Source organism: Hippocampus guttulatus, chromosome 6 (genome assembly GCF_054856545.1).
Source record: "Hippocampus guttulatus isolate MCC_2025c chromosome 6, RoL_Hgut_1.0, whole genome shotgun sequence".
Lineage (NCBI taxonomy): Eukaryota > Metazoa > Chordata > Actinopteri > Syngnathiformes > Syngnathidae > Hippocampus > Hippocampus guttulatus.
In genome coordinates, this window is record NC_141266.1 from 21,296,839 (window position 1) to 21,324,089 (window position 27,251).

Sequence of the window (27,251 nt, forward strand, 5' to 3'; positions counted from 1 at the left end):
CATGACGTCATTGAGTCATTTGGTGGGTTTGATCGTTTTTTTTTTTTGGTTTGTTTAGTTTTTTTATTATCTGAGGCCATATCGGACTTCACCCAACATGATCCTGAACCATCATCGAGCAAAGAAAGAGCCTCGGGTTACAAGTCGCTCTTCCCGAGGGAAAACTTGGTGTCATTTGGAGAAGATGGCCAGCACAAGTGAGTGGCACTCAGCTCCACGTCGGACAAATGTGCGAAAGTGATCACCGGCGTGCCAGCTTCTTGTTGATGAGATTTACAGACAGTCAAAACTCCCCTCACATCAACACTTTGTCAAATGGCCAACAGTTTGCTGATGGCACCTTTTGTTGTTGGCTCCCGTGTGCGCGCTTGTTGTTGCAAGATTGTCTCCTTTCATCCAAAATTGGCTTCTTTGTGGGGACTCCAAAAAAAAGGAAAATGAACGAATGCTTCCAATGGAGCATCGAGGCGTATTTATTTCCCTACATTGTGACATCTGTGCATGCCCGTTTGCTTGCAAGGATGTTCCAACCCGCAATGCGTTTGGATCCTTTTATTGACTTATAATGGCGTCCTAAATGTCCCTTATGCGTGCACGTGCGCCTTAAAAGTTCAGAGCAAAACGTGAGTTGCTTACGCAAACATTTGAAGGCACTTAACGAGTCCTGAAATACTTGAAACGAGCATTGATATTCGTTCTTCATTTTGGAAAAGTAGTGTTTTCTAGACACGATTAACAAAGAAGCAGAACTTTGTGCTTAGGATTCAACAATCAGTGGAGCCAAATGCATGGTTGTCCTCTGAGTCCTGAAGCTTTAACAAAAAAAAAAAGTCATTCCAAACCATGAACATTTGCCCATTTTTAATCCAGCAATTTATTATGTGGAGAATGTTTTTTGAGTGAGTAAGGAGGGTTTTTTTCATTTGATTATTACATTATTCTCATTAAAATATTTAATTTAATAAAAACAAGACAAAATCACAAGCATTTGCCCCCCCCGTCCCCGTCCCCCGCCCAAAAGAAAGAACAGTCCGAAATGTTTTTTTTTGTTTTTGGTTATAGAAAAGCACAAACCTTTTTTTTGGTATATTAGAGATTATCATTTTTAAGTCATTAATTTAGCCCCTTTTTAAAACTATTCATAGTCCCCTCCTCCTCCAGCCCCCCCAAGTAGTTTGGTATTACCTTTTTCAAAAATGCATGGCAGTTCTACTGTGTTTCTGTTATTTTGATTAATTTCACTTCCTGAAAATGCATAAAGCAGTCCCAAAAAAATAGTTTCAAAAAGTTAAATAAAAAAAAAAAATTACGAGATATTTTCAAATCCCCCACCCCACCCAAAAAAAATTGAAAGTGTCAACTAATTTAATACTAATAGGGAAGCAATTGATGGAGCGATTCTTTTTTTTTTTTTTTTGCCTGCCAATCAAGCAAGTTTGTCTCCTGTCAATCCGAAGTGAGGTCCGGACCCAGTGGGTCGCCTAACCCCGGGCCGACACAGGCGCCCCCCCCGTTTGTCGCGGGTGAGGGGGGTGGGGGGCGGGTTTGAAGCCTGACCTTATTTGGCACTTATGCCCTTATATGGGTCAATGTGCCTGGAGAGGGGCGGGGTGATTGGAGGGCGGGTCACCAGCGAGCGGCCGGTGACCCATCCCACCCACGACCCCCCGCCACCCCCTCCCCAGATACGCGCTTGGACTCTGGGAGGCGACGCGCGTTCGGTGGACATGCGTGTGTTGTGTTACTTGCATGCACGCTAGAGAGCGCGCACACACTCGTCAGGCGGCCACCCCGCCACCACCATCGACGAGTGCAAGCACCGCGACGTGGACGTGGGTCGGACTCGTGGGGCCACAAATGTGTTGAAATCCAGCGTGAATCGTTTGGACTTTCCTCGTCGGCGTGCTGAAGATTTTTCTTTTTTTTTCATTTGGCCTCGTTTGTGGGTTTTTTTTTCTTTTTTCTTGCCGGGACGCTGTTTCCACGAGGAGGACGTGTTTATGGATCGGTGCGCGGCGGCCAGCAGCACCGGGACATCATCCGACGCTCCTCGGTCATGACTCGCCGCTTGCGCGCCTGTCGTGAACTTTGAACCAGAAAGAAAGTCTTTTTGGGCAGACCCCGATCCCACGTTTGCTCGTTTTGTTGTCCTCACTCGTGCTTTTTTTCAAAAGTGTCCGCGGGATAGCATGGCAATGGTAGTAAACCAGTGGCCAGAGAGCATTTCCGCCGAGCCGGGCTCGCAGCTGCAGATTTGCGGCCAGGATCCGGGCGGAGGCGGCGGCGGCGGTGGCGCGCCCGGGACGCCCGCCGGCTCCACGCCGGGCAACGACGCGCTGTCCGGGGACAAGCTGCCCAACGTGGACTGCATGGTGTGCGGGGACAAGTCGAGCGGCAAGCACTACGGCCAGTTCACGTGCGAGGGCTGCAAGAGCTTCTTCAAGCGCTCCGTGCGCCGGAACCTGTCCTACAGCTGCCGCGGCAACCGCGACTGCCCCATCGACCAGCACCACCGCAACCAGTGCCAGTACTGCCGCCTGAAAAAGTGCCTCAAAGTCGGCATGAGGAGAGAAGGTCAGAACGCAGCTGCCTTTTCGCTCTGTCTGTTTGTCTCTTTCTTTCTTTGGTTGTTTCTTGCAACGCGCCGACGTTAACCCTTCAACCCTCCATTCGACCAATCGCTTGAGCACGTCAAGAAAATCATCAGTTGAGTGTACAGCAGTTGCCAGGTCAGCAAGGGAGCATTTTTTTTCGCCTTTACAGACTTGGCAGAACCCAAGCAAAAGTGTGACGTTGCACCCACATGCAAGTGAAATGTCGCCGTGGTTTATCATATTTGCAATATTTGCATGCTTTGAGAAAAAAAACCCCAAACAAACCAGCAATTAAATAAGACAAACATGCAGGCAACTTTTAAACTGAATTTATTCAAGACAACATGTTCTTTTTTTTAAGCATCACGTGACTTCTCGACCGTTAGATTAAGCCTCAATTATGAAGAAAAGTTGATTTTAATTCAAACTGCCATAAGTTTTAAAAAAACATAGCTTTTTTGTTTTGGTTGTTAAAGGCTTAATTACACCTGAGTGCATTTTAAACTTTATGGGGGGGGGGGTTGCCACTTCCCCCCTCATTATGAATATACAATAGAGAGGGAAGAAATACAGCACATTTGACGATAAAGTTGTATCCAATCCAATATAATAAGTCAGTTGTCATAGCGATAGATAAGCAGCACTTTTTATTTCCAAATCTTAAAAAAAAAAAAAAAAAAGAAAATAGCCAGCCAGACCCTCCCACTTGTTATGCCCGAGAATCAAAACAGAGGACACCGCCGCCACCTCATCAGTGCTACATTTGTTGCTACATTGGTGCTCTTGTGTTATATTAACAACAGGTCACTTGGCACCAAATGCAGAGTAGCAGCAAACGTGTTACTGGGTGAAAAAAGGCGGGGGGGGGGGGGTGATTTGCCTCCAAGTGCACCTCTTTTCAGTCCTTATTATTCTGAATTGGCACTCTTTTTACAGTCATTTTTTTTCTTTTGATTTTCAAAAGCTCACAAAACTTATGTGGATAGTATATATACAGACTGTAGCTTCAATCCACTGGAAACAAACCAATTGACAAAACAAATGACACCCGCTCAAAAGGTTTCTTATCATCTCTGTCAATAGTTGAAACTGCAAATGTAGTGCACACTATGACACTTGAATATCACGTCAAACTCATCAGACAACATTGCCCTTCAAAATAAATGATTGGATTTAATTATTTTTTTTTAAACGTACCATAAGACCTCCATCACTTCCACTTACGATCCAGGCTAAACTTGGCTTTCCCCCTGACATACAAAGATCTCTCAGCCAAGACGTATCACTTCAACGTGCTCCTTTGACACCAATTACCCATCTCAGAAGTTGTGGAAAGTCGCGTCAGTGTGCTTCCTTCTGCCTTTCTATTGCACATTTCCCCGAGTACCCGGAGAGAACCGAGCATGTGTGGCTTTTCTACAGCTATTCACAACTTTATCCCGCCTTCGCATAAGTGCTATAAAAGGAAACATTTGTGTTTCGCAAAAAACAAGATTTAACGACAAATAAATGAGCCAATGGCCCCGATCGACTCCAGGGCTGCCAGTTTGACACCAAGTGTTGGCAGGGGTCGCCCAAGGACGCCTCGGAAGTGCCTCTTAAAGAGACAGCGGCCTCTTTTTTCTTTTTTCTTTTTTTCAGCCCTCATTCATAGGCGAGCGAGGTGTCACCTGAAATGCTCCCTCCTGCTTTTGAGGTCACGCACTGCGCTTGCTCGCCGGGTGCATGCGTTCAAAATCTCGATCATTGTGCACAAGCCACACGACCTCGGTCATGCTTGTCCCTGAGGGAATCTCCTGATCAGCTGCGTGGTTTCAAGAACAAGGAAAAAAAAAAAGGTCAATAAAAAAAAAAATCTGCCAGAATCTGGTCATGTGATCAAAAATTGAATGGGAGCCGTGAAATGAAAATTAAAAAAAAAAAAAAGATTGATCATTTTTACAATTCAAAATCAAACATTGACAAGTCACCATTTGCAATTAGACACGCACACCCCCGATCACAGATATAATTTTTTTTAAATGATATTTTCAACAAACTTTTACCAGTTGTAAGGAGCAATTGATAATTTCCTAAATATTTTAAATGTATCTTCTGTGAAGTGAGATTTTTTTTTTAACATAAAAAAAAAGGGGGTGGGGTTCTGGTGTATTTGAGGTCAGCGGGATTAATGTCTGTCTCGAAATCCTCTTTGCCGTCCCAGTGTTTGGTGTTTATCGACACTCGCTCTCTGTCGGACGCCCCCCCCCCCCCCTCCCCGAGGAGAAATAGATGTGTTGCCGAACAGGAAGCACACTTTTAAAAATAAACAATGTCACCATGAATATTGGAGCGCGGCGCCACGATTATTTCACGGCGACATGCACGTCAAATTGAAGCGAGGCGCTAGCGGCGGCAGATGACGGCAGATGGCAGGGCTTGAACTACTCCTGATTTTTGTTCTTGTTGTATTTTTCGCAGTCGACGCTTACTTGAAGACATTCACTTGAAGTCGATTAATCGATGACGTCATGAATCGACTTGGCACTCGAGACTTGTAACCAAGTCTCGCACTGTTGGTGCGTATTGTACACAAGGTGGCTGAAAGTACTCAACTCATTCAACTTTGTTTATGTAGCGCTTTCCCTGCAGCTGTGAAAAAATAAATAAAATAACCATAAACACAAACATAACACACTTAGAAATCTTAGCGGGTGTCAAATTGGAGCACACACTTCCCAACCAGATGTTGGAAAAATGTGCCACTTTGAATATGGACCAAAAAAAATGTGTATCTGTGCAAAATACTTGCTCTCAAACTATTTCATTTTTCCGAATGAAATTTTCAATGCAGTTGCAAAAGATCGACTATCCTAACCCAACAACAAAGGCTTTCACGTAAACAGCAAATTAACACTGTGTTCTATTTTCCAGTGCCAAAGACCATTCAAGGACAGGACAAAATTGCAGAACAAAAAAAACATCAGGCGTAACAACTCCTTTTGTACATTTTTTTTCTCCAAAAATAAACTTACTCAAATGTCATTTTTATTCAGGTACGACTCTGCTGGCTCTGCAGATCATTACAAATCCGCCCAAAAATACGAGGCCTACCACATCGTAGAGGGGCAGTAAAATACTCAGTGGAAGCGCAACTAAGACATCTAGTGGTGATTGGTGATATTACAGCTTACAACTAGTTGACCCCTGCATATTCGTAGTTCGGCATCTGAGGATTCGCATAATGACAGATTATTTTTTTTATCTTTTACAATTTGGCTTTTTCCAATTTTTAAGGGGATTTCCTCCCATTTTTCATGGAAAACGAATATTGAATGTTTCTCAGTGTTTTTAGAAGAATTGTTTGGGTTTGTCAAAAAAAAACAACACCCTCGCCCCATGGGGCAGAAACCAAGTGCCCTGTGACCGTTCCGCAGCAACAGTTGAATAGCGCTGACATTACAGGAAATAGAAACGCTGATCAGGCAAGCGTGCGCTGCTGAAACGGCACAACCGGCAAGCACTAATATTGTCCTATACTTTTGCTTTTGAACTTGGCACTGGTTACAATCTTTTTTGGCTCTTTTCGTCTTTGGCCCAGACGACGCAACATCCACGAGTTCCCAAACCAATTCGAATCGTGGACTCGTCAGACCACAGCACGTTTTCCCACTTTGCAGTTCGTCTCAGACGAGCTCGAGCCCACAGAAGCCAGCGGCGGTTTCTGGGATGCAGTTAACAGGGTTTTCACTTTGCATCGTATTGTTTTCAGTTTTCATTCGTAGTTGTGGCCACAAAGTGCGTGAGGGGACGATATATTTCGCAAGTCTTCCGAACCAACGTGGCAATATCCTTAACACAATGACGACGGCCGGCTATTATTGATTGCACTGCCGTCTGAAGGGTTCAAAGGTCGCGGGTGTTCATTGTTGGTTTGTGGACCGTGCCGCTTCCATTCAAAGATTTTTCTCCAGATTCTCTGAAGCTTTCGGTGATATTCTGGTGCATAGATGATGAAGTCCCAAAACCTTATGTTGAGAAACGTCCTTAGCTTATGTTTTGACTTAAACGGTGAATGGAACGCTCTCTCGTCAAAGGTAAAACGATCAGGATAAAAAATATGTACTCAAGAAAAGTACAGAGATGTGAAAAATGTACCAGAGTACAGCCAGCAAGTATTTCCCACTCTCATTTCCCACCGCTGATCTTCCAGGAATATTTTGCTGCTTTGGCCAGCCATCAAGCCACGTGTTGACCAGAACCTCCCCCAGGGCAGCCATCCGCATAAAGACGGCAGGCGTTCGTCAGCTGCAAAGTGCGACGAATTTGCGTGTGCGAGTGTTTGGATTGATATCGCCTTGACTTTTCCAGTCGACACGCTAAAAATTTAATGACCTTCTCTCGTGGAGAAGATTGGAATTTCTTCTCCTTCTTGCCACCCGCCCCGAGAGGCTTGTCTGGCCTCTTCATATCGTTGGAAGGCATCGAAACTCGGGAGCGAAGGCGTGTCTTCAGCGGCGTGGGCCCTCGAGGCAGGGTTGTTTTCCCTGCCCCGTTTTTCATTTGCCCGCGAGAACATCAGGCAACCAAACAAAAAGTTGGCATGACCACTAGACAGGAAGCCAAAGTAACAAACATCAACACTCACACTGGGCTTCAAAAATGGTACCTTTATGGCTACTATGGTACCTTTAATAATACCTCTGAGTTGTTATGATGTGCAATTTAACAAAATAAAACAGAGGAGAATATGAAGCAAAAAGATGGCATGACGACTAGATGGGAAACCAAAGTAACAAAGGTACTCATGCCAGGCTTCCAAATGTCGCCCTTTAGAGAAAACATTTGAAGTATTGTGCTGTGAAGATCAATTTATTAAACTACGATTATATAAAAAAAAATAATAAGAAGAAGAATAAATTGGTTTGACAACTCGATGGGAAGCTCATGCCATGATTTGAAATGTTGTCATGATTGTAATATTTAAGTTAATATGCCATGGTGGTCGACGGTGGAATTACATCCAAAATAAAGTTGCAGCAAAATAATATAGTAGTTACACACTGTCCCCACCCCCCGGCAAGAAAACCCCCCAAATAGCAGGACTGCAAAGCCAGAATCCGAGATGAAGTGGGGTGACTGAACTGGAGACCGTCAGTGGTGTCAAGTGGATGGCGTGAGGTTCCCCAGGGCTCTGAACTCAGCCTCTTTGTGTGCTTTTCACGGCCGGGTCACTTTGGCGTTTTTCCATTCCCCATCAAGAGACTCACCAGGCTCTTGTCGTTTTATTTGGTCATGCTTGACATTTAAATGGGACGAGATTGAGCACTGAGCCTCGGGCTTTTTTTTTTTTTTTTGTGGTGGTGGTGGTTGTTTTTTTTGTTTTGTTTTCATTTGTTTGTTTTTTTGCTTCTGCTGCTGTCGAGCTCTCCCCCCTATTGTTTGAACAGGGAAGTTAATGTTTAGCCGTTTGGACTGCTCGTTTCGTTTTTGGAATACAGATGTGAGAAAAGCGAAACAAACGCAAAGAACGACCCGAATCTATGTGGGAATGTGTTCATCCCCAAATTGAAGCGGCGGGCGCAGTGGGATACTCGCCCGGTCGCCTCCCGTGCGTGACCCATATTGAGCCAACAGCGGTGCGGAATATAGGTCAAGCAAAAGTAAAACATTCAGAGCAGACACAGCCAGGGCCAAAGTCCAAATGAGGGCACGTCATAGCAGGGCGGGGACAGATGGAGTGGGGGGTTCTCAGAACTGTCTCCCACCGCTAGGACGCTAACCGTTGTTAGCTCGCTTTTGTGGCCTGTGACAAATTCCGACACTTAACCCCGCGCGCCCCTTCTCAAATGCTCCCTTTCAGTTTCTTCTTCCTGGTTTGAAGTCTGAAGAAGGAAACCCTTTGAATTATTATTATTATTATTATTATAAAGCCAACGGTGCCCGGCCGTTCAACTACGTATGAAGCAATCTTAGCCCCACCCCTCCCTAAAAAATACATAACGATCCCAGAGCCTAACGTTATCATCATTGATTTGTTCAGTATTTATTATTTTTCTCGGAATCTCTTTTGCAATCCGGGATAGGAGGGAATAAGTCTTAATTCCCAACACATCCATTTAATTAGTTGCCCTCTGTTGACTGTATTAGCCGTTATTCCCAACACAGCTATTTATCTAGTTGGAGTCTGTTGACTACATTAGCTATTTGTCGTTTTATCGTTCCAGCCCTCGACGCTGTATAAAAATCCCTATCTAGTAATTAGGTTTAATTGAAAAGCTTTTTTTTTTTCAGATTTTCCCTTCATGACCTTCTTTGCACTTTCTTTCCGTCGATTTGATTTCAATTTGATCTTCCTGGTGCGCGCTGTGACATTTGGGTGACTAAGGTCCGGCATGTTTGCGTGCACTTGAAAACAAACGACGTGACAAGTGGCACTACTCCAAGCTGACGAGCGTGTTTTGGTCGAGCGTGTATAAAAATAGCCGCGTTTGGTGCGTTTCCCGTCTTGGAGTGAGTGAGTGTGTGTGTGTGAGCATAGCGTGAATCACAGTCAGCCACTCGCTTTACTAATTAATTCAGGAAGTGCCTCATCAAAGTCTGAGAGACGCAGGCAACAGCACCCTCGCAGCCAAAAAAATTAAAAATAAAATTAAAGTTGCGCACGCGATGCTTTCTCTTATCTGTGCGTATCATGGCGCCCCCCCCCCCCCTCCTGACTCTTCGAATGCGACATCTCCATCCTTTTTGTGAATCGAGTATTCTGATTTTATTTATTTCCAGTTCCAGGTCCATTAGCTTAATGCTAACATATAATGCAGAATGCAGTATACAGGCTAATGTAAATTAGCATTGCTATTATGGTCATTTGAAACTTTCAAACAACTACTTTCAAACACATAAAAGCTGGCATGTCATCATTTCACTTTATTTCTTCTTTTTTTTTCTTAAGATGGCTTAGCAGGCAGGAGGTTCCATGAACTCAGTGGCAGAAAGGACACCGTTTGTTTTTTATATGGCGAAGAAAAGGAGCTCTCTTTCCGCTTCTCGCATGGCCTCTCAGTGATGCGTTCCAGCGGTCGAGTGGATTCTCCTCAGTCTGCGAGATTAACCACTCACCCTTATGAGAGATAATTCGTTGCTCGCACTCAATCGTGAGCCGCGCGACTGGTCGCGGAGTCCAATTTAGATTTTTTTTAAAAATTGTATTTGTGTGTGAAATGACGGCAGCCGTTTAGCACGTGAAAGGACGTGTGCTAAACGGCAGCGAAAAGCAGCTCCAAGGAAGAAGCTGTTACTGCTGCCCGATGGATTATTTTACACTTGAATGACTGAGCACGACCTTCAGCGTCGATGCTAAAAGGCGTTCTGGCTGATCCGCTGATAACACAAAGTCAGCAATCAGCACTCGGCGTGGGAGTCTCAGTACAAAACAGGATAGCATCAACATTGCTTTAAAGTTGTTGTGGTGGTGATGATTTCAAATTATTACGTATAGTTGCTTTAAAAACAATCTTTATTGTTCTTTGGTCAAAAAAGCAAAACTCAGGAAGTTGCTTTTTATTGTCTTTTTTTTATTTTTTTTTTAAACCAGAGATGGTTCAAGCAACCCTATGGAACTGCTAATTTTGCTCTCAGGATTGGTTGGGTCAAATGTGTTGTTCTCGCAAGCCAGAAGCGGTCCTGGCTACACCCCCAATGACAATAGCAGGCCATCAGTGTTGTTCATGTTATGGAGCAAACCAGGCGTTGCGATGACTTTGAAGCTGACAACTCAAGGTCCCATAGTTACGCAGGGTTCTTAAAAGTGGCGCTTTAACACGGCACGGTGTCCTCGTTTGGACCGGAGGTGCCCTTTTAGTTCCTGGAAGACGGCGGGCGGCTGGTCCTCCACCATCAGGAAACTTCTCCTTCCAAGAAGTTTAAAAGCATCGCTGCTGCGCTCTTGTCGCAGCGGTTTGACTTTGCGCAGCTGCGTTTCAGTCCCACCGACACCCCCACCCCCTCACCAGAAGTCCCCCTGCGTATGTTTGTGTAACACAAGACCAACGAACAGGTGTTTTCCGAACACTTGCCATCATCTGCATCAGTTTGAAGGCCGGGCCTTGAGGTCGAAACATTTCCCAGCACGTGTGGGTCTGCTCACACCAAGAACCTCATTCATTGTTCTTGGCAGAGGATAAAGAACATATGAGTGGGAGAACGGTGAAGTGTCGCGCAAACGCTTAGTGAGCCTGACGTTTACTCATGTACACATTCAATGGAAACAATGTTTTGTTTTGTTTTTTTGCCTTGGACGTTTCTTCAAAACAGATTTTTAAAGCTGAAATTGCACAGACGTTTTTTCTTACCGTGTGTTTGTTCATCGCGCCTGAATCTGACCAATTGGTCCCGCTTTGTCCCTCAGCCGTCCAGCGAGGACGCACGTCCAACTCTCAAAGCAGCCCAGGCCAGTACCTGAGCAACGGCGCCGACCCCTACAACAGCCAGCCCTACCTGTCGGGCTTCATCTCGCTGCTTCTGCGCGCCGAGCCCTACCCGACGTCGCGTTACGGCGCCCAGTGCATGCAGGGCAACAACCTGATGGGCATCGAGAACATCTGCGAGCTGGCCGCCCGCCTGCTCTTCAGCGCCGTGGAGTGGGCCAAGAACATCCCCTTTTTCCCCGACCTGCAGCTCATGGATCAGGTGCGCGCGCAAGTCTCACTTCCTTCCTCCATTTTCTCTTTCAAGTCATCGTTGAGACATTTTCTCCGCTCTTTTTGCCAAAATATGAAACTTCATTTGGGACACAATATGGTCAAGACAATTTAAGTTAAAAAGTTTTCGGGCCAAGAGGCATTCTGATAGTTTTACGTAAACGTGAATCACCCAGAAAAAGTGTTCACCAATTGGGCGATCGCTCACTATGCTGATGTTTGCCTTGGACATTGTCGAAGGATTGTTAAAAGCCGACAAAAGCAAACGTCCTTGGATCAGTTCTTTAAAACGCCAGGCAAAAACCACTTCTGAGAGAGAACATGAACTAAAGAGGGCAAATTGGCCATCTTTTTTATTCTTCACTCTATTCTTTGTTTTTTACATGATGCACAACTCTCATTTATTGTGCAATAGTCTAATTGTAACATGTATTTGTTACATATTTTGATGCCTTTTTATGCTTTCGAAAACATTTGTCTGAATTTGGGGGGCTTGGAACGGATCAGGGCATTTACATTGAAAACGCGTCTCTACTTACAAAATTTTCTAGTTACAAAATTTCTTTCAGAACCAATTCATTTCATAAGTAGAGGTACCACTGTATATTGAAAAAAAAATCAATATTTAGCGATCGCGTCGCTCTCTTGGCTTTCACCTTTTGGCGGCTGACTGTAATGAGGGTTGCCTGTTCCTAGGTGGCGCTGCTGCGCATGTCGTGGAGCGAGCTGTTCGTCCTGAACGCGGCGCAGTGCTCCATGCCGCTGCACGTGGCGCCCCTGCTGGCGGCGGCCGGCCTGCACGCCTCGCCCATGTCGGCCGAGCGTGTGGTGGCCTTCATGGACCACATCCGCGTCTTTCAGGAGCAGGTGGAGAAGCTCAAGGCGCTCCAAGTGGACACGGCTGAGTACTCCTGCCTCAAGTCCATCGTGCTCTTCACGTCCGGTGAGTGGAGGAAATAGTGACGGGCTGAGCATTTCTATGATCATTTAAAAAAAAGTGGGTTGAATCCGTATTGAATGCGTGCCGGACTGCACGTCGCTCTTTCGAGGGCAAGACATCGTAAAGGTCCGCAAGAATGTCCGATATTTTGCCAGGTAATGAAAGCTAATGCATTGAATCATATATCTTGACCGAATAATCGATAGCATTTTCAGATTTGCCAACTTTGTTTCTTGTATGAAGTCCAAACGTTCGAAATGTGATCCTGTGAGGGAGGACCATGAAGGAAATGGATTCCCATCATCTTGATTTCTGTTTTTCAAAATTTTGAATGATTTCACGTTGCCTTTTGATAGAGCCAGAAAATGAAATTGATCACTTTAAAGTCAAGTTCAAATGTACTTTGGACATTGTGTAAGACACATAGCATCTTTTTTAGTCAAGATTCAGATCTCCCTCCATCCATTTTCTGATTAGTTTTATCCTCGCGGGGGTCGCCGGAGCCCATCCCAGCCGTCTTCGGGCAGTAGGCGGGGGACACCCTGAACCGGTTGCCAGCCAATCGCAGGGCACACAGAGACGAACAACCATTCGTGTTCACAATCACACCTCGGGACAATTTCGAGTGCTCCATTAACCTGCCATGCGTGTTTTTGGAAATGTGAGAGGAAACCGGATTTTTATATGACACCTCAGTTAGTTTTTTTTTGATCGCTCTTGGCATGTTTGTTCTTTTTCAGAGGGCGCACACATGACTTTATCCGCGTAACGAGCTACGGAGGAGCTCTAAGAAACGGCAAAAACAAAAATGATATTCATGGAATGAACCCCGCGCGGTGTTTCCCGTCGGCCGCGTCGTCGGGCTTTTGTTGTGCCTTGCTTTGACGCTGACCGCTTTGGTCACTTTGCTGCCGTCGCCTCCGACGGTGCTGTCACAACCCAGACACCTCGCCGGGAGATCATGATGTGAACAAGTTAACAGAAGAGACCCCCCAACCCCTGTGACCCCCCCGCCCCCCCGACCACCTCCCCCATGCAATGTAAATCTTTTGCTTCCTCCGTGATCCCATTTATTATTGAGTCACCCCCCCCCCTACCCCCCGCCCATCTCACAAGTTAAATTATGTATAGTGGCGGATCGGCCACAGCGCCGCCGTGACCTACATGGTTACCCCCTGTCGCCCTCAGCTCGCCATGTGACTTATGCGCACGCACACGCACACAGAAACACACGATACAAAGCCTCCTGTCATTTGCCGGCGACCAATCCCGCCTGTCCTGCCAAAATGCAGACATGTGAGGCTGATGGAAGACTTGACATTGTCCGCAGGTGTGAGCGCGAGTGTGAAAGTTGGCCGACCGTATTTTTCACCACTCCAAAAATGCATCACGGAGAAGGAAAAAAAACAAACAAAACAAAACATAAAAAGTGGTCTAGAGAATAAATCACATCTAGGGGGGTATTTTTTTCCAAAACGGCAGTAGAGCTCGGTTTCGTACCCAAATCCCCGTTCCTTAAATCATGGCTGTGTGTGGACATATGCGGATTGCTTGATAACATCGAGGCTCCATTCAGAATTTAATGCAAGGGGGCGCAAACACACACAAGGTGGTGCGCGGGCATCTTGATGGCGTTCCGGCGAGTTCCGGTTGGACAAAATGTCGACCTCTAACCATGGACAACTTTTTCTTTTGAGTTTAAAACGGCTTACCGACATAACTCGAATCCCAAGTCACATTGTGGCCAAAGATTCCTGGTCGCTTTATTGCGGCTCTTGCTGCCGTAAGTTCTTGCAGTGGTGTAAGGAACTCAACTTAGCCGTATGGCCCGCCTTCATTGCCATGACGACTACTTCTTCTGATTCCATTTCTTCTTCTGTTTTCTTTTAATGGTCGACGCCGACGTCTTACTCTCAAGTCGGGGGGGCCACGAATTCTACTCCTTCTTCTTCTTCATCCATATCTTCTTCGACTTCCCTTTGGCTTCTGGCAAATTCTTTTGTTGCAATGAAGCCCGTGTCTCACTGAGCTACGAAGGCTTGCCGACGTAGGTTGCTGACGCGTTCACAAACACTTTTTGAACATTGTTCAACTGCGAAAACTTTGTTTTGCTAACAGTGGCAAGTGTTTGCAAAACCGGCATAAGAGAGCGACTTTTTATCAAATGAAGTTGCCACCCCACACTTCAACGTAGTTCCTTGGCGCCAGTATGCCGGTTCTCAAAACACATATCCAGTCAAACCTCGGTTTTCGAACGTCTCTGTTCTCGACCAAATTGGTTTTTGACCAGAAACTTTGAGATTTTTACACCTCGGATTATGACCGAAAACTGGTTTTCAACCAAACTGAGCAAAGCCGAATACGCCAATTGACCCCTCTCGGCATCCTTACACGAGGAAGTGACGCTTCCTCGTGTAGGGTTCATTATGAGCAGACGTATTTGCTGTGATTTATGCAAATCTGACTGTTTTCATGTTATTTCTGCAAAGTGTATTAGCCCCTAATCATGGGCTCATAAAATAGTTTCGGATTTCGAACAAATTGCTTTTCGAACAGCCTTCTGCAACGGATTATGCTCGAAAACCGAGGTATGACCGGATATATTTTTTTAATGAGACTGGACGATGGTCTAAGGAAATAAAGCTCCTCCCCACATCAACATAATTCATTGACATCAGGATACCACAGGATGGCGCTAACGCAACCGAGACTTTGGCCAGAACGCAGAAAACAACAAATCAGGCCATTTTTCATCATACAGTGGACGATAGTTGTTTTGAACTTCTTGACTACACCAATAAACATGAATTCGTGATGGAGTCGAGTGCCGCGCCGGTCGTTCCAGCTGTTGTTCAGATGGGAATTCCTGACGCTCGTTTTGGTGAAAGACGTCTCCACCGCGCCCTCTCCGTGCTCCGCCACCTTGTCTGCGCCGCTTGGCGCAGAAACGCCAGAGTGCCCGCAGAGCTGTCGCTTCGGCACGCGAAGCCGCTTTTTTGGGCGGCGGAGGACAGCTTGACTAATCTCCGCCGCTTTGTCACGAACGCGGCCTTCTGCCGCGCGCGCGCACACACAAAAACAGTCCAGCTGTCCTCTGAGTAGCAGAAAAGCAAGGCAGTGATTCACACAGTTTGACACGCTATATTTTGGGGGGGGGGGGGGGGGGGTTACATCAAAGGCCAGTGTGACAAAAAGGAGCCCCGATGCAAGCTGACAGGTTCAAACCAAGCAATGGAAGAAACACGAGGGTTCACGCGGAGGTCACGGGCAAAAGGAGAGAGGAGAAAAAAAAAAGCGTCTTTGTTTGGACTTCACACAGCACCAAATCCCTAATGCCCCCCCCCGCCCCCCCACCCCCGATCCCGACACCGAGGGTGTGAAAAGTGTAGTGTGCAACGTAACCCTCCCTTCCCATTTTCTCTCAGCTGTGCGGTGGGGGTGGGAAGAGTGCGAGACGAGAGGTGTAAGTCACATGTCGAGGTCGGAGTGCTTCGAGTGCCGTCGACATTCACAAATTCGCTCAATTCGCTTGTAGCACAACATCGGCTACACCCGGACGATTAAAACAACAAGCACTAAAACTGCCCTAACCGCTGCACGCTAACCTTCATCACCCAGGGCTGCCCCTATGCAACCATATTTTTAAAAATATTTATCTGTTTGACCATCTGCAGCAATACCAAAACCAAGATGAATGACATAATCGAAGAAGGTTCGGCCCGGTGGCCCAGTTCGATTCTGGCTCCGCACTTCCCGTGTGGAGTTTGCATGTTCGCCCCGTGCCTGCGTGGGTTTTCTCTGGGTACTCTGGTTTCCTCCCACATTCCAAAAACATGCATGGCAGGCTGATTGAACACTCCAAATTGTCCCGAGGTGTGCGTGTGAGCATGGATGGTTGTTCGTCTCTGTGTGTCCTGCGATTGGCTGGCAACCGGTTCAGGGTGTCCCCCGCCTACTACCCGACGACAGCTTGGATAGGCTCCAGCACCCCCCCCCCCCCCCCCCCCCCACTTCCACGCGCCGCGACCCTTGTGAAGATACGTGGATTGGAAAATGGATGGATGGATGAAAACTGAGGACATTTTTGCTACAATTATAATTGCAGTTGATTTCATGAACATAAGATGTAGTTTTCGTCAGCTTTCGTTATTTTAAAAGCATTTTTGTTATTTTATTTCGGGAATGAAAATGTGTGTGTGCGTGCGTGCTTGTGTGTCTGTGTTTGTGCGCAGACGCGATGGGCCTGTCGGACGCGGGCCACGTGGAGAGCATCCAGGAGAAGTCGCAGTGCGCCCTGGAGGAGTACGTGCGCAACCAGTACCCGAGCCAGCCCAACCGCTTCGGGCGTCTGCTGCTGCGGCTGCCGTCGCTGCGCATCGTGTCGTCGCCCGTCATCGAGCAGCTCTTCTTCGTGCGCCTGGTGGGCAAGACGCCCATCGAGACGCTGCTGCGTGACATGCTGCTGTCGGGCTCCGGCTACAACTGGCCCTACGTGCCCGCCGCTGTCCAGCGCGAGCGACCCGTCTCGCTGCACTACAACGACGGTGGTCCCTGAGGGCCCCCCGGAGACCAGGGCAAGCCAAAAAGACTGGACGCAGGCGGAGGGCCGCCCCAACCGTAAGCCATTATACGAAAAAGGACAAACGCCAAAAACATTTTCTTTTTTGTTGGATTTTTTTTTTTGTTTTGTTTTTGTGGGACCTTTTTGCAGAAGTTTTATTGTGTGTCTATACCGAGAGAAAAGTCCCGATGTGCGGTCCACATGCACGGTGTAGCGTCCATAGCATCGCGGGTGTCCGCTGGGTTTGAGGGAGGTTGTGGGGGCGGCGGGGTAAAGCTCAGGTTCAAAAGCGGGGGTGACTTGACGGCCAAGAATCAAAAACGAAGACAAAACGAAAATGAATCTTATCATGCCAAAGTGAACGTTTTTTGGGAGGGTTCAGTTTCGGGAAGCACGGTGGACTAGTGGGGAACAGCCGCATTCCAAAAGCATGCGTGGGGGTTTCATTGAAGACTCCAAATTGTCCATCGGTGGGAATGTGAGTGTGAAGGCCATATTTAGGTTGATAGCCGGAGAACGGGCGCATCTTCGTTGTCGTGCCGGGGCAGGTCTCGTATCGCGTGTTCTGGAACGTGGCACACCGTGCTGCGCACTGTTGAGCGTTTTCATTTGGTGACAGAAAGTCAATAAGAATTGAGACCAGCTCGGAGTAGATTTAAGGTGTGGCGCAGGTGGTATATTGTGATTTTGGTGGACTTTATGTCTGCACGACTGATTCTGAGTTGGACGTAAACATAATTCATTCGTCAACGTGACAACAGCTTCGACATCGATTCATAAACACAATCTAAATATATTTTGGCGCTTTCCAAGTGCCCACTCCACAGCGGCATCCGCAAGTGGGGATCTTTCACTCCGCAAGTTGTTTTCAAATGTATTTTGCGCGTGGCCATCTCCATGGACTCCCACCATGTCAACTGGGCGCTTCTCTCGTGCTGCATTGAAAGGGAATTAGGAGAGCCAGTTCAGTTGGATGGCAAACAGGTCCGATGTGTTTCCTCCCATAACGGCGCAAACACCGCCTTCTAGGAAACTTGCAAAAGAAAGAAATGTCGAGCCACGTACACTTTCCGACAAGTCCGTTTCGCTTCAATCAAGATCGTGGTAATGCTTGTTTGCCCTACGACCAGTCCAGAGTGTCCCTGAGTTTTGAATGTGTTTGTCAAAATTTTTCCTGCAATTGGCTCGTGACCAGTCCAGGCTGTACCGCACTTCTCACACCAGAAGTCACTTTAGCGTCATTGAGGACTCCAAAACAGGAGTGCTTGCTTGTCTTCATGTGTCCTGCGATGGAGTGGCGACCAATCTGAGGTATATCATGCTTCCGTTGCCAGACGTCCGTGGCTAGCAACTAATCTAGTTCGTACCCGGGTTCTCACGCCCAATAAAACATGTAGTAGGTCAGGGATAGGCAACTCCTTCTGCAGAAAACAGGCGGGACAGCGGCCTTCACGGACAAAGACTCTTAATTGGCTCCGGGGCGTGAATGAGAATGTTCCTCGTGATTGGCTGGCGACCAGTCCAGGGTGCACCCCACTTCTCTTGCCAAGCATTCAATGGAAATCCACCCCCACCCCCCACTGCCCTCCCCACCACCCCCTTAAAAAGGCAAGGCACTTGCATGGTGACGTTGACTTGACAAACGCAGCAGCACTCCTTCTGTCACGCTCGTTTGGCTAACAGCACCATTCCACCTTTTTCGGAAAGGAGGGGTGGGGGTGGGGGGCATTTTCTGCAACTATCTGAACTTGCCTTAGAACAGAAAAGACGTTGTCACATTTATCTTATGACTGTGCCATAATCTGTGCTTACCTGTTATAACAGGGATTAATAAAAAAAAGTGAAGTAATGAAACGCTAACGTGTGAGGTGTGGGGGGTGGGGGGGTGACCCTCGCATCGCTCGTTACCTTCTTCTCCTACTTCTGGGATTTGTGGTGGGGATGTAGCGCAGGACTTGTTTCAACTTGGCCTCCCGTCCACAAACCTGGGTCAGGTTTGCGACCGTCATTCTTGGCCAATCAGAGAGGCTGGCGACCGGCGCTGTTGCTTTTGGTAGACCGCGACGTCGAAAACGGTTCCAATAAAATGTGGTTGTTCACACTGACTCTGCTTGCTTGTCACTTATTGGATCCGGCAGCTGGCGGAAGGGTTTTGAACTAGGGATAGGGTGTCAAAGTAGGGTTTTAAACTAGGGTTAGCATTTCAAAATATTTTTTATAGTATTTTTTTTGGAAGGGTTTGGGTTACAAATTAGGGTTTTAAGATATCTTTAGGGTTTCAAAATAGGGAAATATACTAGGGTTTGGGTTTCAAAACACCCAGTCAGCAAAATTGGTCTGGCCCAGCTCTGGGGCAGACACGGCACGTACACTCGGCCCACATACCTCAATGAATGACGGTCCTTCAGTGGCCCACGTCTGGCATCAATGATGTGGGCCGTATTAGGCCCGGATCTGAGCCGCATTGTAAAACCATATCTGGCCCTACTCCGGCCCGACGCTGGGCCAGAACAGGTTCCTGGTATCAGCCTGAATTCAACCTCAACTAAGCCACATCTTTCATGAGCCATATTTGTCCCACATTAAAAAAAAGTCTCAAGAACGACTGTTATAAAAATATGTTTATTGTCATAATTTGTGAACCTCACATATAACCCCACATACACTAAAAAAATGCACTTTTCTTTATTTAACAGTGAACACAAAGTCCAAATTGGGATGCAGCTTACTCTTGAACGGTATTTTTCTGTCCAGCAAATTGTTGCGCTCTCCATGTCCTCTTTTCTTCTCATGCTCGCCTTCCTGTCACCATCCCGATCAGGAGCCAGCGTTTTTTTCGGGTAAAAACGCCTTACTACACATGGTCGTTTTTTTCGGCTAAAAACGCCTTACTATACATGGTCGTTTTTTTCCAGCTAAAAACGCCTTACTATACGTGGTCGTTTTTTTTGGCTAAAAACGCCTTACTATATACATTGTCGTTTTTTTTCGGCTAAAAACGCCTTACTATACATGGTCGTTTTTTTCCAGCTAGAAACGCCTTACAATACATGGTCGTTTTTTTTTCGGCTAAAAACGCCTTACTACACATGGTCGTTTTTTTCCAGCTAAAAACGCCTTACTATACGTGGTCGTTTTTTTGGGCTAAAAACGCCTTACTATATACATTGTCGGTTTTTTTCGGCTAAAAATGCCTTACTATACATGGTCGTTTTTTTCCAGCTAAAAACGCCTTCGTATACATGGTCGTTTTTTTCGGCTAAAACGCCTTCGTATACATGGTCGTTTTTTTTGGCTAAAAACACCTTCGTATACATGGTTGTTTTTTTTCGGCTAAAAACGCCTTACTATACATGGTCGTTTTTTTCCAGCTAAAAACGCCTTACTATACGTGGTCGTTTTTTTGGGCTAAAAACGCCTTACTATATACATTGTCGGTTTTTTTCGGCTAAAAATGCCTTACTATACATGGTCGTTTTTTTCCAGCTAGAAACGCCTTACTATTCATGGTCATTTTTTTCGGCTAAAAATGCCTTATGATACATGGTCGTTATTTTTGGGCTAAAAATGCCTTACTATACATGGCCGGTTTTTTCGGCTAAAAACGCCTTACTATCCATCGTCGTTTTTTTTCGGCTAAAAACGCCTTACTATACATGGTCGTTTTTTTCGTCTAAAAATTTCTTACTATACATGGTCGTTTTTTTCGACTAAAAACGCCTTCCTATACATGGTCCTTTTTACTGTCTAAAATCACCTGACTATACATGGTCTTTTTTTTCGGCTAGAAACGGCTTACTATTCATGGTCATTTTTTTTCGGCTAAAAATGCCTTATGATACATGGTCGTTATTTTTGGGCTAAAAATGCCTTACTATATACATTGTCGTTTTTTTTCGGCTAAAAACGCCTTACTATACATGGTCGTTTTTTTCCAGCTAGAAACGCCTTACAATACATGGTCGTTTTTTTTTCGGCTAAAAACGCCTTACTACACATGGTCGTTTTTTTTCGGCTAAAAACGCCTTACTATACATGGTCGTTTTTTTCCAGCTAAAAACGCCTTACTATACGTGGTCGTTTTTTTGGGCTAAAAACGCCTTACTATATACATTGTCGGTTTTTTTCGGCTAAAAATGCCTTACTATACATGGTCGTTTTTCTCCAGCTAGAAACGCCTTACAATACATGGTCGTTTTTTTTTTCGGCTAAAAACGCCTTACTATACATGGTCGTTTTTTTTGGCTAAAAACGCCTTACTATACATTGTCGTTTTTTTTCCAGCTAGAAACGCCTTACAATACATGGTCGGGTTTTCTTTCGGCTAAAAACGCCTATATACATGGTCGTTTTTTTGGGCTAAAAACGCCTTACTATACATTGTCGGGTTTTTTTCAGCTAAAAACGCCTTACTATACATGGTCGTTTTTTTCCAGCTAAAAACGCCTTACTATACATGGTCGTTTTTTTCCAGCGAGAAACGCCTTTCTATACATGGTCGTTTTTTTTTCGGCTAAAAACGCCTTACTATACATGGTCGTTTTTTTTCCAGCTAAAAACGCCTTAGTATACATGGTCGTTTTTTTCCAGCTAGAAACGCCTTTCTATACATGGTCGTTTTTTTTTCGGCTAAAAACGCCTTACTATACATGGTCGTTTTTTTCCGCTAAAACACCTTCGTATACATGGTCGTTTTTTTCGGCTAAAAACGCCTTACTATACATGGTCGTTTTTTTGGGCTAAAAACGCCTTCGTATACATGGTTGTTTTTTTCGGCTAAAAACGCCTTACTCGACATTGTCGTTTTTTCCAGCTAAAAACGCCTTACTATACATGGTCGTTTTTTTCCAGCGAGAAACGCCTTTCTATACATGGTCGTTTTTTTTTTCGGCTAAAAACGCCTTACTATACATGGTCGTTTTTTTTCCAGCTAAAAACGCCTTAGTATACATGGTCGTTTTTTTCCAGCTAGAAACGCCTTTCTATACATGGTCGTTTTTTTTCCGGCTAAAAACGCCTTACTATACATGGTCGTTTTTTTCCGCTAAAACACCTTCGTATACATGGTCGTTTTTTTCGGCTAAAAACGCCTTACTATACATGGTCGTTTTTTTTGGCTAAAAACGCCTTCGTATACATGGTTGTTTTTTTCGGCTAAAAACGCCTTACTCGACATTGTGGTTTTTTTCAGCTAAAAACGGCTTACTATACATGGTCGTTTTTTTTTCGGCTAAAAATGCCTTAGTATACATGGTCGTTTTTTTTCGGCCAAAAATGCCTTACTATACATGGTCGTCTTTTTCCAGCTAAAAACGCCTTACTATACATGGTCATTTTTTTCGGCTAAAAATGCCTTATGATACATGGTCGTTATTTTTGGGCTAAAAATGCCTTACTATACATGGACGTTTTTTTCGGCTAAAAACGCCTTACTATCCATCGTCGTTTTTTTTCGGCTAAAAACGCCTTACTATATATACATGGTCGTTTTTTTCGTCTAAAAATTTCTTACTATACATGGTCGTTTTTTTCGACTAAAAACGCCTTCCTATACATGGTCCTTTTTATTGTCTAAAATCACCTGACTATACATGGGTCTTTTTTTTCGGCTAGAAACGGCTTACGAGACATGGTCTTTTTTTTCGGCTAAAAACGCCTGACTATGCATGGTCATTTTTTTTGGGCTAAAAACACCTTACTATACGTGGTCGTTTTTTTCGGCTAAAAACGCCTTACTATACATGGTCGTTTTTTTCCAGCTAGAAACGCCTTACAATACATGGTCGTTTTTTTTCCGGCTAAAAACGCCTTACTACACATGGTCGTTTTTTTTCGGCTAAAAACGCCTTACTATACATGGTCGTTTTTTTCCAGCTAAAAACGCCTTACTATACGTGGTCGTTTTTTTCCAGCTAAAAACGCCTTACTATACATGGTCGTTTTTTTCGTCTAAAAATGCCTTATGATACATGGTCGTTATTTTTGGGCTAAAAATGCCTTACTATACATGGCCGGTTTTTTCGGCTAAAAACGCCTTACTATCCATCGTCGTTTTTTTTCGGCTAAAAACGCCTTACTATATATACATGGTCGTTTTTTTCGTCTAAAAATTTCTTACTATACATGGTCGTTTTTTTCGACTAAAAACGCCTTCCTATACATGGTCCTTTTTATTGTCTAAAATCACCTGACTATACATGGTCTTTTTTTTTCGGCTAGAAACGGCTTACTATTCATGGTCATTTTTTTTCGGCTAAAAATGCCTTATGATACATGGTCGTTATTTTTGGGCTAAAAATGCCTTACTATATACATTGTCGGTTTTTTTCGGCTAAAAACGCCTTACTATACATGGTCGTTTTTTTCCAGCTAGAAACGCCTTACAATACATGGTCGTTTTTTTTACGGCTAAAAACGCCTTACTACACATGGTCGTTTTTTTTCGGCTAAAAACGCCTTACTATACATGGTCGTTTTTTTCCAGCTAAAAACGCCTTACTATACGTGGTCGTTTTTTTGGGCTAAAAACGCCTTACTATATACATTGTCGGTTTTTTTCGGCTAAAAATGCCTTACTATACATGGTCGTTTTTCTCCAGCTAGAAACGCCTTACAATACATGGTCGTTTTTTTTTCCGGCTAAAAACGCCTTACTATACATGGTCGTTTTTTTGGGCTAAAAACGCCTTACTATACATTGTCGTTTTTTTTCCAGCTAGAAACGCCTTACAATACATGGTCGGGTTTTCTTTCGGCTAAAAACGCCTATATACATGGTCGTTTTTTTGGGCTAAAAACGCCTTACTATACATTGTCTTTTTTTTTTCAGCTAAAAACGCCTTACTATACATGGTCGTTTTTTTCCAGCTAAAAACGCCTTACTATACATGGTCGTTTTTTTCCAGCGAGAAACGCCTTTCTATACATGGTCGTTTTTTTCCAGCTAGAAACACCTTTCTATACATGGTCGTTTTTTTTTTCGGCTAAAAACGCCTTACTATACATGGTCGTTTTTTTCGGCTAAAACGCCTTCGTATACATGGTCGTTTTTTTCGGCTAAAAACGCCTTACTATACATGGTCGTTTTTTTTGGCTAAAAACGCCTTCGTATACATGGTTGTTTTTTTCGGCTAAAAACGCCTTACTCGACATTGTCGTTTTTTTCAGCTAAAAACGGCTGGTCGTACATGGTCGTTTTTTTCGGCTAAAACGCCTTCGTATACATGGTCGTTTTTTTCGGCTAAAAACGCCTTACTATACATGGTCGTTTTTTTTGGCTAAAAACGCCTTCGTATACATGGTTGTTTTTTTCGGCTAAAAGCGCCTTACTCGACATTGTCGTTTTTTTCAGCTAAAAACAGCTTACTATACATGGTCGTTTTTTTTCGGCCAAAAATGCCTTACTATACATGGTCGTCTTTTTCCAGCTAAAAACGCCTTACTATTCATGGTCATTTTTTTCGGCTAAAAATGCCTTATGATACATGGTCGTTATTTTTGGGCTAAAAATGCCTTACTATACATGGCCGTTTTTTTCCAGCGAGAAACGCCTTTCTATACATGGTTGTTTTTTTTTCGGCTAAAAACGCCTTACTATACATGGTCGTTTTTTTTCCAGCTAAAAACGCCTTAGTATACATGGTCGTTTTTTTCCAGCTAGAAACACCTTTCTATACATGGTCGTTTTTTTTTTCGGCTAAAAACGCCTTACTATACATGGTCGTTTTTTTTCCAGCTAAAAACGCCTTAGTATACATGGTCGTTTTTTTCCAGCTAGAAACACCTTTCTATACATGGTCGTTTTTTTTTTCGGCTAAAAACGCCTTACTATACATGGTCGTTTTTTTCGGCTAAAACGCCTTCGTATACATGGTCGTTTTTTTCGGCTAAAAACGCCTTACTATACATGGTCGTTTTTTTTGGGCTAAAAACGCCTTCGTATACATGGTTGTTTTTTTCGGCTAAAAACGCCTTACTCGACATTGTCGTTTTTTTCAGCTAAAAACGGCTGGTCGTACATGGTCGTTTTTTTCGGCTAAAACGCCTTCGTATACATGGTCGTTTTTTTCGGCTAAAAACGCCTTACTATACATGGTCGTTTTTTTTGGCTAAAAACGCCTTCGTATACATGGTTGTTTTTTTCGGCTAAAAGCGCCTTACTCGACATTGTCGTTTTTTTCAGCTAAAAACGGCTTACTATAACATGGTCGTTTTTTTTCGGCCAAAAATGCCTTACTATACATGGTCGTCTTTTTCCAGCTAAAAACGCCTTACTATACATGGTCGTTTTTTTTCCAGCTAAAAACGCCTTACTATTCATGGTCATTTTTTTCGGCTAAAAATGCCTTATGATACATGGTCGTTATTTTTGGGCTAAAAATGCCTTACTATACATGGCCGTTTTTTTCGGCTAAAAACGCCTTACTATCCATCGTCGTTTTTTTTCGGCTAAAAACGCCTTACTATATATACATGGTCGTTTTTTTCGTCTAAAAATTTCTTACTATACATGGTCGTTTTTTTCGACTAAAAACGCCTTCCTATACATGGTCCTTTTTATTGTCTAAAATCACCTGACTATACATGGTCTTTTTTTTCGGCTAGAAACGGCTTACGAGACATGGTCTTTTTTTTCGGCTAAAAACGCCTGACTATGCATGGTCATTTTTTTTGGGCTAAAAACACCTTTCTTTACATGGTCGTTTTTTTTTCGTCCAAAAACGCCTTACTATATACATGGTCGTTTGTTTTCGGCTAAAAGCGCCTTTCTATACGTGTTCGTTTTTTTCGGCTAAAAACCTTTCTTTACATGGTCGTTTTTTTCGGCTAAAAACGCCTTACTATACATGGTCGTTTTTTTCGGCTAAAACGCCTTCGTATACATGGTCGTTTTTTTCGGCTAAAAACGCCTTACTATACATGGTCGTTTTTTTTGGGCTAAAAACGCCTTCGTATACATGGTTGTTTTTTTCGGCTAAAAACGCCTTACTCGACATTGTCGTTTTTTTCAGCTAAAAACGGCTGGTCGTACATGGTCGTTTTTTTCGGCTAAAACGCCTTCGTATACATGGTCGTTTTTTTCGGCTAAAAACGCCTTACTATACATGGTCGTTTTTTTTGGCTAAAAACGCCTTCGTATACATGGTTGTTTTTTTCGGCTAAAAGCGCCTTACTCGACATTGTCGTTTTTTTCAGCTAAAAACGGCTTACTATAACATGGTCGTTTTTTTTCGGCCAAAAATGCCTTACTATACATGGTCGTCTTTTTCCAGCTAAAAACGCCTTACTATACATGGTCGTTTTTTTTCCAGCTAAAAACGCCTTACTATTCATGGTCATTTTTTTCGGCTAAAAATGCCTTATGATACATGGTCGTTATTTTTGGGCTAAAAATGCCTTACTATACATGGCCGTTTTTTTCGGCTAAAAACGCCTTACTATCCATCGTCGTTTTTTTTCGGCTAAAAACGCCTTACTATATATACATGGTCGTTTTTTTCGTCTAAAAATTTCTTACTATACATGGTCGTTTTTTTCGACTAAAAACGCCTTCCTATACATGGTCCTTTTTATTGTCTAAAATCACCTGACTATACATGGTCTTTTTTTTCGGCTAGAAACGGCTTACGAGACATGGTCTTTTTTTTCGGCTAAAAACGCCTGACTATGCATGGTCATTTTTTTTGGGCTAAAAACACCTTTCTTTACATGGTCGTTTTTTTTTCGTCCAAAAACGCCTTACTATATACATGGTCGTTTGTTTTCGGCTAAAAGCGCCTTTCTATACGTGTTCGTTTTTTTCGGCTAAAAACCTTTCTTTACATGGTCGTTTTTTTCGGCTAAAAACGCCTTACTATACATGGTCGTTTTTTTTCACATGGCAAGCATCCAAATCAAAGCCAAACGTACCCAATGTATTCAGTCCGGGATTGGGAGGCGTGGGGTCTACGAGCACAACTTGTTGGTTGTGTGAGTGCCCATTGTTGGGGTCGATAGTAACGTACGCTCACTCAAGTCTGCATTAAATTCTAAACTTGAAACCCGAACCTAGGTGGCTGGAAACCAGTTAACCTCTTTGAAAGTCCTTGAAACCCAACTTTGAGACCCTACCCCTGATTTAAAACCTTATGCACGGAACCCAAATTTGAAACCTGAACACTGACTTGAAACCCTAACCCAGTCCTGAAACACTATTTGAAATCCCTACCATTGTCGGAAACCATAATTTGAAGCCCTATCACTTGCTTTAAATCCGAAGGCTTTCCCTCATAATCCCCGCCCCCCAAAATACATAAATAAATTATGTGAGCAAAGTACGTTGAAACTCAGACTTGAACTTTTTGGCGGTGAACCAAACATCTCATTGAGCTTGTTCCATCTTGACGGCCCACACAAAATGTGACTTTAATCTGTCCTGTCCTGTCCTACCGCGTACAAATTCAAGCAGGCTAACCCCCCTTTGCAGCAGATGCCATGAG

The 27,251-nt window shown here is 44.3% G+C and overlaps 1 protein-coding gene across 1 annotated transcript; it reads left to right on the forward strand.

Annotated features, from left to right (window-relative positions):
- The first annotated feature begins 1,700 nt into the window (after positions 1-1,700).
- On the forward strand, positions 1,701-18,878 carry nr2f5 (nuclear receptor subfamily 2, group F, member 5). The gene is made up of 4 exons (XM_086113543.1): positions 1,701-2,574; positions 10,981-11,261; positions 11,969-12,215; positions 16,445-18,878. The coding sequence occupies exons 1-4, from the start codon at positions 2,190-2,192 to the stop codon at positions 16,765-16,767; spliced, it is 1,236 nt and encodes a 411-aa protein (XP_085969669.1). The 5' UTR covers positions 1,701-2,189; the 3' UTR covers positions 16,768-18,878.
- The last annotated feature ends 8,373 nt before the right edge of the window (positions 18,879-27,251 follow it).

Bases quoted from the DNA above. Each gene is read 5' to 3' on its own strand.
- nr2f5 (XM_086113543.1), top strand. From the start codon at position 2,190: ATGGCAATGGTAGTAAACCAGTGGCCAGAGAGCATTTCCGCCGAGCCG. The intron at 2,575-10,980 runs GTCAGAACGCAG...TTTGTCCCTCAG, and splicing joins AGTCGGCATGAGGAGAGAAG to CCGTCCAGCGAGGACGCACG. The intron at 12,216-16,444 runs GTGAGTGGAGGA...GTTTGTGCGCAG, and splicing joins CATCGTGCTCTTCACGTCCG to ACGCGATGGGCCTGTCGGAC.